The 17,692-nt window shown below is 41.7% G+C and overlaps 1 long non-coding RNA gene and 1 gene segment (V, D, J or C); one reads left to right on the forward strand and one right to left on the reverse strand.

Annotated features, from left to right (window-relative positions):
* The first annotated feature begins 5,851 nt into the window (after window positions 1-5,851).
* On the forward strand, window positions 5,852-6,355 carry LOC100940169 (immunoglobulin kappa variable 1-5-like). The segment is given in 2 exon segments: window positions 5,852-5,906; window positions 6,033-6,355. Coding segments are annotated over 2 exon segments (378 nt in total).
* Window positions 6,356-7,087: 732 nt separating this feature from the next.
* LOC129057528 (uncharacterized) lies at window positions 7,088-14,917 on the reverse strand. 2 transcript variants are annotated; one of them, XR_008522106.1, is made up of 5 exons: window positions 14,718-14,917; window positions 14,136-14,605; window positions 13,342-13,470; window positions 7,829-7,924; window positions 7,088-7,373 (listed from the first exon to the last, which is right to left on the reverse strand). It is a non-coding gene; the product is annotated as an uncharacterized LOC129057528 (long non-coding RNA). The 2 variants fall into 2 exon arrangements; XR_008522105.1 differs by having other exon boundaries at window positions 14,136-14,915.
* Between the last annotated feature and the right edge of the window lie 2,775 nt (window positions 14,918-17,692).

Raw genomic sequence — 17,692 nt, forward strand, 5'->3', positions numbered from 1 at the left:
CAACCTCACTCTGTCTTTCCCAGAACCACATCGTTGGCGTCTCACATGGATCACAGAATTTAACCCCTGATTGTTTTGTGACCATCTATTCTGAACACCCTTTATCTTCAACTAGGTGACTGGTTTATTGAGGAGAGGAATCATTTTGTGTTCCCTACAGAATGCAGCCTATTGATGGATGTAATAAGATCAACTCCATGAAAACCCATGAAAAAACTCCATCAAGTCTCACTGGAAACCAGCATCTAATATTCTATAAGATGTTATGTCACAAACCTGCCATTGGGTGGTATGTCACAAACCTGGCCATTGGACAAACCCCATAATAAACATAAAATAGAAGTCTGATCTTAGAAATAGTGAAATTAAGGGTGATACTGTTTCATTATCAGCAGACTGCCCCCAAGGCAGGGATGGGGTCTCATGTGTGACCTGGATCACCTGGGAGGAGCTGCCAGTGTGCTGAGTGGTGGGAAAACGCTCTCTGTGCTCTGAGACTGGAAGCCTTGCCTTTCCCTTCCTACTGCCTTGGCCATATCCTCAAACTGCACCTGCTATGAACTGAATGGTGTTTCACAAATTCATATTTTGAATCTCCAATCTCCAATATTACTGCATTTAGACATAGAGGTTATGAAGAGGTAATTAGGGCAAAATGAGGTGAAAACATTGGGGTTCTGATTTAATAGGATTTGTGTCCTAATAAAAGAAACGTCATTGAGCTGTTACTGAACCCCTCACCAGCCTCCAAGCGTGTACTGAGGAAAGCATGCACTTGCTTCTCTTACACATGCCTGGCACATTGCTGAACACATGTGAGGATGTATCCTGAGAGGACATCTGGAAACAAGAAACAGGGTTCTCACCAGAAAGCAAATCCTTCTGGACTTTGATCTTGAACCTTCCATGGTTCTAATATATTCGCAATAAATGTCTAATAAATTAGCAATAAATGTCTGTGGTTGAAGCCATCCAGCTCAGAGTATGATGGTGTGGCATTCTCAGCAGACTTATCCACTGTTGCCACCTTCTCTGAGCAGGTTCAGCCCCAGGAGTCACCTTGTGGACTTTGGTACCCAGATTTTCTCCTTTTGCTCCTGCTGTCCTGACTGCCTGGTGAGGAAGGGGAAGCCAGGCTTCAGCCTCAGATAGTTTGTATTAAACATGAACTTTCCTTGATGATGAATTTGTTAGACTCTTTCTCCTTCTGATCAGCATTTCATCAAGTTGGATGAAATAAAAGCTTGGTATTAATATTTGGGAATCTGCATGTTTGTTCCCCCACTTGGATGACAGTGAGCATGTTATGTGGATGCCATCTTCATCCCCTTCCTTGTCTCTCAGGTTAGAGGGTCACTGTCACCTGTAGAGCTGGCTAGAGTATGAAGAACATCCTAGCCTGGCACCAGCAGAACTGGGGCATGGCTCTGAGCTCCTGCTGGCTCCTACTGCCCTCCTGGACATGATCCCTGCCTGGGTCAGGGATAATAATGGGCCTGAACAGATGTCACTCTGGCCATTACCAACCAAGATGCCTTCAACGGTAGGTGCTCCCTCCTCCTGTCCCCTATCATGTACAAATCTTCCCTAGCAACAGCTCTGCCTGGGGGCCCAGGGGTTGCTAAGGGTCGGAAATCTTCTCAGGGGAACAAGCTGGGGGACACCTCTGAATTCATATTCCCTTTTCATCTCAAACCAGCTTGCCACCTCTTCTATGAACACCTCTAATGTATCTTGTGGGCATCACTGCCCGAAGCATGTCAGAAGCTTTCTCCTACCTCCTACCCCGAATTCATGATGAAAATTCATCCTCACTTCCACATGGGCTGGCCACACCTTGTTTTTCTTACATACATGCCCTGGCACGTTGCTCAACCCATAATTCTGACCCCTCTCCATGAATCTTTGTGAAAGGGTCATGGTTGGCAATTTGTGGTTATTGGAGACCAGAAAGTAAAATGGTAACTATCAAGAAGCTTGTGCATGGCACTGACATAGGCCACTGTCAACAGGGTCCCAGCAGCTGGTCAGTCATGAAAGCTGGGCAGAGATATCCCACATCACCCCAGTCAGAGGGGAAGCTGGGAATGAGCCATTGAGGGGCTTCATCCTCTGACCATGCAGCCTCTGAGCCAAGTGTGCTGCTTTGTTTGACAGAAATGACCAGAAAAGGACTTGTCTATGCTGAGCCCTGTGGACAAAACCTCCCTCCATTCAGGGTCCAAATTCACTATCCATCTCCTGGGCATCTGCTGCCCTGTGATTCTGCAGATCCCTCTCAGGTCACTCATGATCCTCAGCAATGGGTAGCTCGCTGCTATCCGCCCAGGGGACACATGGAAGAGAGTCCTGAGCTTTATGACCCTCAGGCCCTGGAGTGAGGAGGGGCCATGATGTGGTGCACCCAGTGCTTGTTTTCAATGTTCACGTTCAATTTATTAAAGTTTAAAACTATACCTTATACTAGCAATGAAAGTTGCATCTCTTTATACATAAACATGCATCACATATTTATCCACAGATACATAGTATATACAAAAATATAAATATAGCTTATTTCTAACATGTATGTATTTAATATGTAAAGTTTATATTAGAAATTCATATTACAAATACACATAATTTTATGTTTATTTTTGTAGCATGTGTTCCTTTTCTTTCCAAGCAGAACAGGGTCTGGCTGAGTAAAGACTTTGAGGACATTTGCTGACCCTCCCTCTTTGGCTCCAGCAGGGTCCCAGTCATTCAGCACCAGGGAGGACAGAGCTGACAGCAGCCAGCCCAGGATCCCAGCTCCAGCCCTAAGGTCTGGGTCTCTGAGACTTTCACTCTTGCCAGGCTGGGGGACATATGCTTAATGCAGCTCCCACGAATTTGTGAGCAGTTTCCTTCCCTGAAGCCCCTGCCAGGCAGCCCTGTGGGCAGGGCCTGTTGTTCCTCCCAGTTCCTCAGCCCTGTGGCTCAGGAGAGCAGCTGCTTCCTCCACAGCCCAGGTAGAGCGCCTGGAAGTTCTCAGGCACTGCCAGCCTGACCTTAGCCCTGGGCTAAGGACCCTATTCCAAATGTCTCCTCATTTATCAAAGTACCTGAAAGTCTGCCTGGTTCTTAAACTCAAAGTATGACTTGAGTTGAGGTATACTCACTCCACTGTCTCTAATGTAGATTTATGGATGTGTAGAGAGTTCTAGAGGATTTTTAAATTTTGCGACCCAGTGTAAACGAAACAGTATCTGACACAGGTCTCAATCAATGTATAGGTTTATTTTGCCAAAGATAAGGCTTATGGCCTGTGACACAGCCTAAGGAGGCCCTGCAAATATCTGCCCAAGGTGGTTGGATTACACATTGGTTTTATATATTTTAGGGAAACACAGAAATTACAGGGAAAAGACATAAGTCAGTACATAAAAGATATACATTAGTTTGTCCTGGAAAGGTGGGATATCTTGAAGCAGGGGCTTCCAGGTCACAGGTGGCTTCAAAGCTTTCCTGATTGGCAACTGGTTGAAAGAGTTAAGCTCTGCCTAAAGAGTTGAATTCATCATAAAGAAATCCTTGAGTTTAGATAAGGGGGTGTGGAAGTCAAGGTTCTTGTCACTTAGATGAACCTTGCAGGTAACAGTAAAGTAGATGGTGAATGTTGCTTATCAGACCTTTAAAGAAATGTCAGACTCTTTGGAAAAGACATAGTAAGAGGAGGAGATTCTCTGCAGAATGCAAATTTCCCCCACAACAGGCAGCTTTGCAGGGCCACTTCAGAATACGTCAAAAAAATATTTTTAGGGTACAATATTTAGATTTTCTTTGGGGCCTATTATCTGTCATGTTGGAGTATGGTGTCTTATTGCTACAAGCATCTGATTTGTCAGTCTAAAGAACTCTGTTGTAATGATAACACTGGTCCGTTGTGTCTGAACTCCAAAGGGAGGAGAGTATGATGAGGTACATCTAAACCCACCTGCCAGTCATGGCCTAACCTAGTTTTTCAGATTTCTTTGACGTTCTCTCTGCCAAAAGAGGAGCCCATTCAGTAGGTTGGTGGCTTACAACTTAATTTTTTGTTTTAACACACAGAAAAAAAAATCACAGCGTAAATTCAATCTAAGATAGATTGGTAAAAAAAAAAAAAAAAAAAAAAAAAAAAAAAAAAAAAAAAAAAAGGTGCTTCCTGAGTATTTCTAAATATCAAAGAAAGAGAAATGGTAAGATTTCAGATGAGAAATATCCCTCATACAAAAGATTAATGATTTTTTTTTTACTATCTCAGTTTGGATCCACCAGCAATAAGGATTCCTGTTAGGCAGCAAATTTACACTGGAAGGAAAGGAGGAAAGTGAGGGAGGGAACAGAAAATGAATGGTAAAAGACACATCAACAACCTACCTGACTCAGGATAACTGAAGATCAACCACACGGTCTGCTTTCTCTGCTTTCAAGATGATGCCTGGAGCGTTGAGTTCTTCAAAGGAAGGAAGGCCATGTCTTAACATGTCAGAGGAGCAAGAGAGAGATCCCAGCCCTGTAATTCCTGTTTATAGTGGCATTAATGTATTCCACTAGAGGGCTCCACCCTCATGACCTAAACACGTCCCGATAGGCCCCACCTGGCAAAAACCATTACGCTGAGAATTAACTTTACAATAGATGGATTCCGGAGGACACAGTCAAACCATAGCACTTTCCTAAGAGATACACATTCCAGGCCATCTGGCCAGCAATGCATCCAGGCAGAGTTCTCTGCCCAAGATCATAAAGAATGTAAGACATATATATGGTCATTGGAAATGAGCAGAGGTCCAGCAAAGGGGAAAAGCCCTAGATTACAGATGGGGACTGCTACGTTCATCATGGTACAGTTAACCCTTGAATAACTTGGGTTTGAAATTTGCAGATACACTTATATTTTGTTCTGTGTGTGTCACCTGTAAGCAAACACTTAATAAGTAGTAAATATATTTTCTCTGTTTTATGGTTTCCTTAATAACATTTTTTTCTTTAGCATACTTTATTGGAAGAATAGAGTATGTAATATATATAAAACATTAAAAAAGTGTTAATCAACTATTTATTTTATTGCTAAGGCTTCCAGTCAAAAGTAATCTATTGGTACTTAAGTTAGAGATGCAAAAGTTCTACACAGGTGCAGTCCATTTAGTCTCTGGGTATTAAAACGACCTGTAGCTCTTGATAATGGTGGGTCTGTTAGTGCTGCATGCGTTGAAGAAGCACGGCATCATCTTTGTGTATCCGTAGTAAATTATTTGATCTTATACTGGTAAGAACAATGGCATAACACCATTACCTAATACTTACAAATATATATAGCATCATGTCAATAAATTTTATTTTTAATTTTTTAGAAAGGAAGAATGTTAAACTCACAGAAATATTTCAAGTATAGCACAATTACGCCCTTCCCTAAATGGAATCTTATAACAGTCTTTTGAAGACCTGAGAATCATATCATCAGATATTTACTGTGTGTTTCTTACAAACAAGAAAATATTCTCCAAAATAATCCCCATACACCAATGAAATACATTACTCCATTGACTCTTGAGGAATATTTCAAATTGTCAAAAAATACCTTAAAAATGTTTCTCATAACAAAATAGTCTCCAGTAGAAACACATTCTCTGGAGACAAATTTATGCTACCCTGGTCTTACCTGGGACACCTGGGGACACTGAGCTGGTGCTGAGTTACTGAGATGAGCCAGTCCTGCAGCTGTGCCAAGCCTGCCCCATCCTCTCCTCATTTGCATGTTCCCAGAGTACAACCTCCTGCCCTGAAGACTTATTAACAGGCTGATCACACTTCTTGCAGGAATCAGACCCACTCAGGACACAGCATGGACATGAGGGCCCCTGCTCAGCTCCTGGGGCTCCTGCTGCTCTGGCTCCCATGTAAGGATGGAGAACACTGGCAGTATACTCAGCCCAGGGTGGTCAGTACAGCCTGGCTATTCAGGGAAATTCTCTTACTACATGATTAATTGTGTGGACCATTTGTTTTTATGTTTCCAATCTCAGGTGCCAGATGTGACATCCAGATGACCCAGTCTCCATCTTCCGTGTCTGCATCTGTAGGAGACAGAGTCACCATCACTTGTCGGGCAAGTCAGAGCATTAGCAGCTGGTTAGCATGGTATCAGAAAAAACCAGGGAAAGCCCCTAAGCTCCTGATCTATAAGGCGTCCAGTTTGCAAAGTGGGGTCCCATCAAGGTTCAGCGGCAGTGGATCTGGGACAGAATTCACTCTCACCATCAGCAGCCTGCAGCCTGAAGATTTTGCAACTTATTACTGTACGCAGCATAATAGTTACTCTCCCACAGTGTTACACACCCGAACATAAACCCCCAGGGAAGCAGATGTGTGAGGCTGGGCTGCCCCAGCTGCTCCTCCTGATGCCTCCATCGGCTGAGGGTGTTCCTCAGATGCAGCCACACTCTGATGGTGCTGGTAGAGGGGGACATGAAGTCACCTCTGCACCCTAATTGTTTTTTCTTTCTCAACCCCAACAGCACAGATCTAGCAATGCCTCTCCTGATTTAATAAAGACAGAGATCATGACACCTGAGGAGTCTAGTTTATGGCTTCACTTGGAATTCATATAACAGAGAAGAAGCCACTATAGATATTCTAAGCAGATATAGTCTTAATACAGAGAATTAAACTACTGAAGTCTAAATAAAATATAGAGATGAATCTCTAAATGTAATGTTTTATTTGCAAAGAAATATTTGCCAAATGGGGCATACAGGAAAACTCAGTGGTCTTCAGTATGTTGGAAAAACAAAGAGAAATTTAGGATTTTATGAAAAAGGGAAAATGTTACCTATGGCTCTTTGAGAAAGTTCATTGGCACTAGGAAGGGTTGGGAGCTGGCAAGCTCAGACTGGTAAGCAGTGGTGGACAAAGTGAATCCTAGAATTATATCAAGTTATCTCAGAAGTTGTGGATAAATTTGATTTCAGGTTACAATAAACCAAATCAGTGAAGCTTACCGAGAATTTTGTTACTGAAATGCCAGGGATTTGGTGTAGAATCTGCAGCTCATCACACAGAAAGCCAATCACTAACACAATTGTTGCCAAGGAACAGGCTTTAATCAGATGCTGCAGCTGAGGAGATGGGACACCGTTCTCAAATGTATCTCCCTGACCAACTGAAATTCGGGGTTTATATAACAAGGAAGAAATGTGGGAAAACAGGAATTAGGGAGGGTTAAGAAAGATAATTGGGTCAACAGGAAGCAGGAGGTCAGTTAGGCAATCACAATGGGTGAAGGGTCTGACGTCTCACTGTCCTGATTCAGTGATATGTAAGTTTCAGCTCCTTGATAGTATCTGGGAGGCCTGATGGTTGCTTTCCTGAAATTAAAAAAAAGAAAAAAAAAAAGGTAAGATAAATGTAACTATCTTGAGTTTTAAGACTGTGGGAGTCAATTTCTGTTTATTCAAAAAACCATAAACTTTAGTTCCATGGGATAATAGGGCCTATTTCAATTGCATTCCAGAAACAGTATTTTGCACCCTGAGTGCCTTTCCCTCCTGGTTTCTTGACTCTGTTGGGTATAACAAGAATGACCGAATTCCATGATTAACTTTCCCACTACGACCTTTCAAAGCCAAGGATATAGTAGTCAGGAAAGCTGATATTAGAAGCAGGATTCTCTGGTGCTCCCTCAGAAAACAGAATGCATCTGCCCCTAAAGTATGGGCTATCTAACCATGTGGTCCTCAGTCCTGTCTGGAAGCTTAGGGGTGGGGGTGCTGATGCTCTCAGCTTCCTACAGCATCTTTTCAGGTGTTTCTCTAGTCCTCACCTCTGTTCCTGTGTCTGCCTTAGGTACCAATGGAGAATATTGAGTCATCCTTTTCTGACTTCCAAATCTCATGGGAGGACCTCTTATTGGGCAACTCTATAGGACACAAGAGAGGTAAAAAGGGATATTTACATAAGTTAAAATAATTTTCCCCCTTTGAGGCCATTTCAAAAATTATATTTAAAGGCACATGTTGAAAACACATCCAGCTTTATTTTCTTATTAATGCAAATTTGCATCTGCAAATATTTTCAGGATTGTAAAGGTTGAAAACGTAATTACTTGTCCATGGAATGATCAAACACCTCTATAATTAAATGGAGTAAACATTTTCTTGAAAATTTGTACTCACTGAAATAAAAAAATATTTAAAATGTGTGAAGCTATATTAGAAATTATTGGACTTAAATTCAACTGTGCAGTTTGGTTTGGGATGTTGTTCACTCCTGTGACCTGCCACAAGAATCTTGTATCACGTGTAGTCACTGCTGTTCAGCTTCGTCTTCAGACAATTGATACCTGTAGGCTAAAGACAAGCTCAGTGCCCTGCAGAGGAATCACTCAGCTGAGCCCTTCCTTAATCAGCCAGATGATTGTGAACATGAGCATCCATGAAGATGAAAACAAGTATTTATAGTTATCAGCCACTGAGTTGTATATTTAACCAGTTATCAATCATTAACGCATAAAAGCTTACTGATACAGTATTTACACCTCTGCCTATACATAGACACATGCGTTTTTTCTTAAATTGGTGATATAAATCTGAACATTAAGTAATCAAATTATGAAGTTATTAAGAGAAAATTAAAGATGAAATTAAAACTAATTAGTATTTCATTAAAAAATTAAAATTTACCTCATTTATGGAAAAATGTGCATATATATATAAGATACATAAAAGTTAATATATATTTATTTGATAAAATGTTGGCTATAAGTATATATAGTATTCATATTTAATTATGTTTATTCTATTATATATGCAATATATACAAATTTACAAAATTATTATCTAAATTATATACATTTTAAATAATTTTTTGTTGCATCTGTAAAAAAATGGTATTCTGGACCACATATAGTTCATACTCTTGCTAAAGAAAATTTCTTTTTAGCCTTTATTTTTAAAACTTTACCAAATGGTTGTCCTAACCTAAAATATTTTTCCAACCCGTAGATCTCCAAGGGTAGGACTACAGCAAATTTTGACTAATGTTGAATATTAACCATTGCATCCTATGAAAGTCTCCATTATGTTAATGCCCACAATGATGATATTCCAAATAGAGTTCTCACAACAATGGATGCTGGATGGCGTCACATTAGTGCCATCGTCAAGGAAGCCCTGGAAATGTAAAAATCCTAATCATGGATAAACTGCAAGGGTTACATCTGATGATCTCATTGCAAAGAGAACAGCAATTTAATAATATTGGTTGTTGGTTTTGACAGATCATCAGGCCTTAAAAGAAACACAACAGGATGATTGCAGACAAAGTTATTTTGGAAGAGCTATGACTAGATGTTTCAAAAATGAGCCATAATCAAAAAACAACATGCTTTCTCAGTGAATATTAATCCAAATGCCATTAATGAGCAGGGGGCTTTTCATAATGAGGATGATTGAACACATGGACTTCAGTCAGTCACCTTTGCCCACTTTCCCAGGTAGCCTCATGAACCACTGTTACGTAGGTTGCTGTGGGGACTCAATAATATGAGTTTCAACTAACTGAGATGTACAGGGCTACTGGCTCTTCTGAACACCTAATTTGCCAAGAAAACTGACCCTTCCTGAACCCCTAACATTCTACCACACATCAGGGCTCATAGTAACAGCTGATGTCAGGTGACTCAAGTGGACTTCATGTAACATGAGGAGAGCAGTGGTTATTATCCTATATATGGATTTTCCTTTGTCTTCGGTTATGATACTGCATAAAATATTATTTGAGGATTTTCCCAGTGCCTTCATCAGAGTCAGGAAGTTCTTCCATACTATGGCTTTGGATCAAGTAGCTAACTGACTTCAAAAAAAGTGAAGTAAAGTGTAGCTCATGATCCTGTCATGTGCACAGGTGCAACTTTCCCTATAGACAAAGAAAAACCCATTATTAGTCAACCACAGCTGGCACACAAACCCTTGTGCTATTGAATTCCTATGCTGTCAGATGTGGCCGAGGGTCTGCAACACTCACTGTGAATGTTGCTCTTACTCCCATAAACAGAATATTTATATCTTGTAAATGAGCTATAGAATCATCATTGTTATGCAAACTGAACAGCTTGAAATACTCTATTTCTATTTTCTCAGGGCTGTGGTTGTCTGGTAGATGGTTCTTAATCCAAAGATTTGACATGACAATTATTTCATTAAATTGGAAAAAATAATATAATAAACATGTGCCCATTTGGACTTAATACAATACTGGATAAGTTGTCAACACAGGGCGTTAGGGTGTGTGCTGGGGACATAGATGTAGCCCATATAAAGCAAGAGCAAATATAATTAATTTTACATAGTTTAGAGAGGAAGTACAGAAAATATGGACCCTAGGGGACCTTCTGGGATCTTTCTATTTATTGCCATTTCCACTGGTAAAACTCAGAGAAGATTTCAACAGTCATCAGGATGAAGTTCTGGGGATCACAGTCATGTGAAGCATTATCTGCACTTGGATCACCAGTGAGGCGAAGGGAAGATGAAATGTATAGTGGGATGTGGAGGGGTAAATACCAAGGACAGCCTCCTGGTCAGCTTAAATGTTGAAAAGTGTATTTATTTTTTCTCTTTAGTTTTATCACAGAATCATTTGGATCTAAGAAAAGCCATTAAGTCTGATTAGGCAGAAAGGTGTTTATTATCATGAATTTAATGGATTGAAAACATTTGGGGAAACCAGAGTGGCAGCTCAGGCAACTCCACGTACTCCTTTTCCTATTCCTTGACCCTCCCCACCCCCATATTTTCCACAGTCAAGAAAGATACTCTCATTTTATAGGAACCTGGAAAGTGAAGATATTGTGCCCACAGGACTGTGCTGCCTGGCTGTGACCCAGACCAGGAAAATGACCACATTTGAGTGAGATCAGGCATTTCCCCTCCCTCATCTCAATCCAAAAGCACTCTGTAGTAACACATCTGATGGGCAGTCAGAGAAAGGGGTCAGATCTCTAGTAGCTGATAGCAGAGCGGCTGTCTCTCTGGGGGCAGTAGTGAGAAGAGCTGCTCTCTTTTCTGCAGGAGACAGCTTGAATGTGGAGTCTCAGGCAGCAGGAGCTCCTCCCCAGCCTGCGCCAGCAGTGCCATTCTTGGAATTGTTCTAGAGGCTTTGCCTGGAGCCTGTTCCTTAAGGCTTTTCAACAATTTATAAGGAATTAAATATCCTCTAGTAAATCTCTTTATGCTTCATGGATTTGACATTTGCAACAGGGAATATACACAGTCCACAGTGACATCATTCACAGCCTCCTTTTTTCTTGCTAAATATAATGCTTTCCAGATGGACCTGCCAGAGGAAGCCAATGTGAACAACAATCCATGTCACCAAAAATGCAAGACAAATAAGCTGGGTAAAGCCACTGGGTTCTCACCTAGCTGCACTGTCCCCCGGTACAAAATGGGAGAGTGTAAAACTCTTAGCTCCACCATCAGAGAGATGGTGCAGTGTGACCTTCTCAGCATAGTAAGTCAGTATTTACAGACATTTAAATACTAACAGTTTTAATACCAAAATACAGGCAAAAGTAGAAAAGAGGATAAATTGGACTACATAAAAATTTAAAATGTGCATCAAAAGACATAATCAACACAGTGAAAATGTAACATGTGGAATAGAAGAAAATATTTGTAAATCTTATATTTGATATGGGGTTAATAATATCTACTATACAAAAATAAGTCTTACATGTCAACATTAAAATAAAATACCTGATTAAAAATGAGAAAAGTACATGAATTGATGTTTCTCTAAAGAAGATTCTTTAGAGATAATTAGAAAACTAGCATACGAAAACATGGTCAACATTATTAATCCTTAGAAAAATAAAAACAAAACCCACCTCATACCTATTAGGAATTTTTTTTTTCCAACAGAAAATTACCAGTCTTGGTGAGAATTTAGGGAACTGGAACTCCCGTGGACACTATCGTGGTGATGTAAATGGCCCACCTGCTGTGGGAAACCAGAAGGCAATTCCTCAAAGAATTAAAAATAGAAATACTATATAATTCAGCAATTCCACTTTTGGACATATACCCAAGTAATTGAAGATATTAACTTGAGGAGATATTTGTATACCCACATTCAGAACCAAATTATTCACAATAGCCAAAAGGTAGAAGCAATTCAAATGTTCACAAAGGAAGCAACTGGTAATCCAAATGTGGTATATACATACAGTAGCATACTGTAGCTTTAAAAAGGCAAAATTAGCTTTAAAAACGGAAATTCTGACACATGTTACAACTTGGATGAAACTAGAGGACATTACGCTAAGTGAAATAAGCCAGTCACAAAATGATTACTGAGTTACGATTTCACTACAGTATTTGCAGAACAGGTTCCATTTTGCCGTGAATGATCCCAGTCCCCTTCCCTTTCTTGCTTGTAGTTTTCAGGAATAACTGTAGAAGGTTCAGGAAATGTAACATTTTGAGATAAAGCAAGACTGGCCAGAACAAGATTGGCCAGATACGGCAAGATTGACTCCATTTCTGTCCTATTAGAGGAATTTCTTCAACACTCTAGGCAACGATGTGGAGAAAAGTCGAATTGTGAGTCATGCTTGGTTAAACACAAATATCAAGAATGGGTGAGGAAGGCATGATATTTTTATAAAATAGTTTTCTTTGGGTGTTTCTGAGCTGTTTAAGAGTATTTTGAAATATACTGTTTTTAATCTTTATTCCACATATTCCATGAATGTGCTCAAAACTTCCCCAGCAGGACCAGCTTAAAATATCAAACCTTAAGGAAAAGAACATTGTAATTAAGCATATTTGGACCTTATATTGGATGCCTGCCTGAGATCACTCATCAGCTCCCCCTTGCTTCTAAGGACTGAATCACCAACCAATCCAGCAATCCCCACCAACCATGAGGGCCTTTCTTTCTCCTGTGTTGAATACAATTAATCATAACTGTACAATTTACATGCAAACTGTGTTTATTCAACATCATAGTAATGCTTGTTACTTTTGTCAATATGTTTCCCCATGTCCAATTAATCATTTTCAACAGTAAAAGTAGCTTAGTATCCTTAGTTGAGGTGATTGCACCATATTTCTTCTAATTAAAAGAAGAAGCACATAGTTGCTTTTAAGGGATTTTAACTTAATGTCAGAGTTTTCAGAATCAATAAATGCTATCATTTAAGGTTTAGTACATGTAAGTAAATAAAACAATTTTTGATCACAAGTACTGATATTCAGTAGGGGAATGAGCCATGCACAGAACAATAACTACATAATGAAATGGAATAGAATACTTTCAGTGTTGATACATTACATAAAAATCAGCCAATGGTATGTAGTATCTGGAGATTGAAGCTGCTCATCTATGTTGATCGGGGAAGATCTTAGGGTTGTACTGAGGATGCATCTGATTGGTAAGGAGGCCTCCAAGTGACCATACGACCTGCAAAGACCACAGAATCATCACGGGAAGGGCAGGGGCTGGGAGATTCCTGATAAACCACTGTGCATTGAAAAATTTATTCTTTACCACTTTAGTGGTGTAAAACCCAAACAGTCCTATAATAATCAGATGCCTTACGTGTTTTTATTTGCTTAAGAATATAATTTATTGTAATATCTTTTATCAAACACCTTGACCTGGATCACACCTAGGACATAGAATGTTCCCTTGCTCAGAAGCTGGAAGCCCAGGTCTGCACCCTTATTGCTAGTTGGCAGGCTCCCCAAAGCCCTTCCCTGCCACTCAAGCCTTCATCACTGAGTCCTGTAGGGTGGGACCACCAAAGGCAGAGGCAACACTGGACACTGGACATGGGGCTCTGGCCCTCTGGGTCATGGTGCTCTGGCTTCAACTGCGTGGGCTGCATGTGACAGGGTTCATATGTCCCATGGGACTGAGAAAGACTATTGATTAGGGAGCACAGCATTCACCTCCCACTTGATCAGACAGCACCACTCTGCTGTGAAGCCTACGGAGAGGGACATGAGTAATACTAAGGAAGATCTATGTTCTGTTTCCACCACAGCTTCCAGGAGAAACACTCAGCTCCCCAGTCGCTAGCTTCAATGTCAGTGTCTTCAAGACAGAGAGTTTACATCACTCACCTGGAGGAAGAAGAATCTGGGTTCCAAAGATCCACGTATGTGCTCTTTCCACCTTGTCCACTCCAGCTTGGTGCAATGGTCCTGGGATCATCTTTGCTTAACATTTAGCAGATTGGTTGTCCTGATGACATTGCTGTTTATTACCATCTAAAACTTCCCTGTCTCACATGGCCAACATTAGCAGTACTCAGCCACAAACATGTATATTGGAATTAATTAAAATTAACAGTGTAGTTCCTTAGTTGTTTTCACTACATTTCAAGTGCTCAGGAGTCACATATGACATATAACGGCTACACTTGCAAAGCATAAATATAGACATTTTCACCATCTTAAAAATTATTTTCATTAGTGCTAATCTAAATGGTTACAGTTAGACACTCACAGTGTTTTAGCTCACAGCACAAACCTCAGCAGCTATTATTCCAGAGAATCAGGTGGTCTCAGATGCTTCCTGGCTGGTGCAGCCACTGTTTCAAGAATGGGAGGAATGAAGCTGGGTAGATGGATCCAGACCAGGGGCCCTCTACTCGCCACCCTAGCCTTGGGCATTGTGTGCTGCAGGTCCTCTCACAACCTCACCTTCTGCTTTCCAGAATCACATCATTGGCATCTCACATGGATCACAGAATCTAGCCCCTAATTGTTTTGGGACAATCTTTTCTGAACACCCTTTATCTTCAACTAGGTGACTGGTTTATTGAGGAGAGGAATCATTTTGTGTTCCCTACAGAATGCAGCATAATGGTGGATGTAATAAGATCAACTCCATGAAAACCCATGAAAAAACTCCATCAAGTCTCATTGGAAACCAGCATCTAAAATTCTATAAGATGTTATGTCACAAACCTGCCATTGGGTGGTATGTCACAAACCTGGCCATTGGACAAACCCCATAATAAACATAAAATAGAAGTCTGATCTTAGAAATAGTGAAAATTAAGGGTGGTATTGTTTCATTATCAGCAGGCAGCCCCCAAGGCAGGAATGGGGTCTCATGTGTGACCTGGATCACCTGGGAGGAGCTGCCAGTGTGCTGAGTGGTGGGAAAACCCCCTCTGTGCTCGGAGACTGGAAGCCTCGCCTTGCCCTTCCTACTGCCTTGGCCACGTCCTCAAAGCGCACCTGCTATGAACTGAATGGTGTTTCACAAATTCATATTTTGAATCTCCAACCTGCAAAATTACTGTATTTAGACATAGAGGTTATGAAGGGGTAATTAGGGTGAAATGAAGTGAAAACCTTGGGGCTCTGATTTAATAGGATTTGTGTCCTAGTAAAAATAAACATCATCGATCTGTTCCTTAACCCCTCACCAGCCTCCAAGAATGCACTGAGGAAAGCATGTACTTGCTTCTCCTACTTACACATGCCCGGCACGTTGCTGAACACACGTGAGGATGTATCCAGGGATGACATCTGAAAACAAGAAACAGGGTTCTCACCAGAAAGCAAATCCTTCTGGACCTTGATCTTGAACCTTCCAGGGTTCTAATACATTCACAATAAACGATTAATAAATTAGCAATAAATGTCTATGGCTCAAGCCATCCAGCTTAGGGTATGTTGATGTGGGAGTCTCCGCAGACTCATCCACTGTCAACACCTTCTCTGAGCAGGATCAGCCTCAGGAGGCACCTTGTGGGCTTTGGGACCCAGCTTTTCTCCTCTTGCTCTTGCTGTCCTGACTGCCTGGTGAGGAAGGGGAATTCTGGCTACATCCTCAGATAGTTTGTATTAAACATGAACTTCCTTTGATGATGAAGTCGTTAGCCTGTTTTTCCTTCTGATCAGAATTGCACCAAGTTGGAGGAACTACAAACTTGGTATTAATATTTGGGTATCTGCGTGTTTGTTCCCCCACTTGCATGACAGTGCACATGTTATGTGGAAGCCATCTTCATCCCCTTCCTTTTATCTCAGGTGAGAGGGTCACTGTCACCTGCAGGGCTGGCCAGAGTGTGAAGAACAGCCTAGCCTGGCACCAGCAGAACCAGGGCCTGGCTCTGAGCTCCTGCTGGCTCCTGCTGCCTTCCTGGACATGATGCCTGCCAGACTCAGGGACAGTGGGCCTGAACAGATGTCATTCTGGCCTTCAGCAACCAAGATGCCTTCAGATGTAGGTGCTCCCTCCTCCTGTCCCTGTCCTGCACAAATCTTCCCTAGCAACAGCTCTGCCCGGGGGCCCAGGTGTTGCTAAGGGTCTGAAGTCTTTTCAGGGGAACAGTCTGGGAGACACCTCTGAATGCACATCTCCTCTTTTTCTCACACCCCCTTCCCACCTCCTCTATGGGCACCTCTAGTGTATCTTGTGGGCATCACTGCCTGGAGCACGTCAGGATGTTTTCTCCCACCTCCTACTCCAAATTCATGATGCAAATTCATCCTCACTTCACACATGGGCTGGCCACACCTTGTTTCTCTTATATACATGCCCTGGCACATTGCTGAACCCATAGTTCCGACCCCACTCCATCAATCTTTGTGGAAGGGTCATGGTTGGCAATTTGTGGTTATTGGAGACCAGAAAGTAAAATGGCAACTATTGAGAAGCTTGTGCATGGAGCAGACATAGGCCATTCTCAACAGAGTCCCAGCAGCTGGTGAGCCATGAAAGCTGGGCAGAGATATCCCACATCACCCCAGTCAGAGGGGAAGCTGGGAATGAGCCATGGAGGTGCTTCATCCTGTGTCCATGCAGCCTGTGAGCCACATGTGAACAGAAATGACCAGAAGAGGACTTTGTGCTGAGCTCTGGGGACAAAACCGCCCTCCATTTAGGGCCCAGACCCAATATCCATCTCTTGGGCATCTGCTGCTCTGTGATTCCACAGACCCCCTTCAGGTCACTCATGATCCTCAGCAATGGGCAGTTCACTGCTGTCCACCCAGGGGGACATGGAACATGGTCCTGAGCTTTATGACCCTCAGGCCCTGTAGTGAGGAAGATGCCATGAGGTGGTGCACCCAGTGCTTATTTTCAATGTTCACATTCAATTTATTAAAGTTTAAAACTATACCATATACTAGCAACCAAAGTTATAGATCTTTATAAATGTGTGCCACATGTTTATCCATAGATACATAGTATATGCAAATATATAAATACAATTTATTTCTAAAATATGTGTATTCAATATATAAAAATTATATTAGAAATTCTTACTACAGATACACATAATTTTGTGTTTGTTTGTGTAGCATGTGTTCCTTTTCTTTCCAAGCAGAACAGAGTCTGGCTGAGTAAAGACTTTGAGGACATTTGCTGACCCTCCCTGTTTGGCTCCAACAGGGACAAAGTCATTCAGCACCAGGGAGTCCAGGCTGCAGGATATATGCTTAATGCAGCTCCCCTGAATTAGTGAGCAGTTTCCTTCCCTGAAGCCCCTGCCAGGCAGCCCTGTGGCCAGGGCCTGTGGCTCCTCCCAGGTCCTCAGCCCTGTGGCTCAGGAGAACAGCTGCTTCTACCACAGCCCAGGGCCAGCACCTGGCAGCTCCCAGGCACTACCAGCCTGACTTTAGCCCTAGGCTAAGGACCCTATTCCAAATGTCTCCTC

Source organism: Pongo abelii, chromosome 12 (assembly GCF_028885655.2).
Source record: "Pongo abelii isolate AG06213 chromosome 12, NHGRI_mPonAbe1-v2.0_pri, whole genome shotgun sequence".
NCBI classification, from domain to species: Eukaryota; Metazoa; Chordata; class Mammalia; order Primates; family Hominidae; genus Pongo; species Pongo abelii.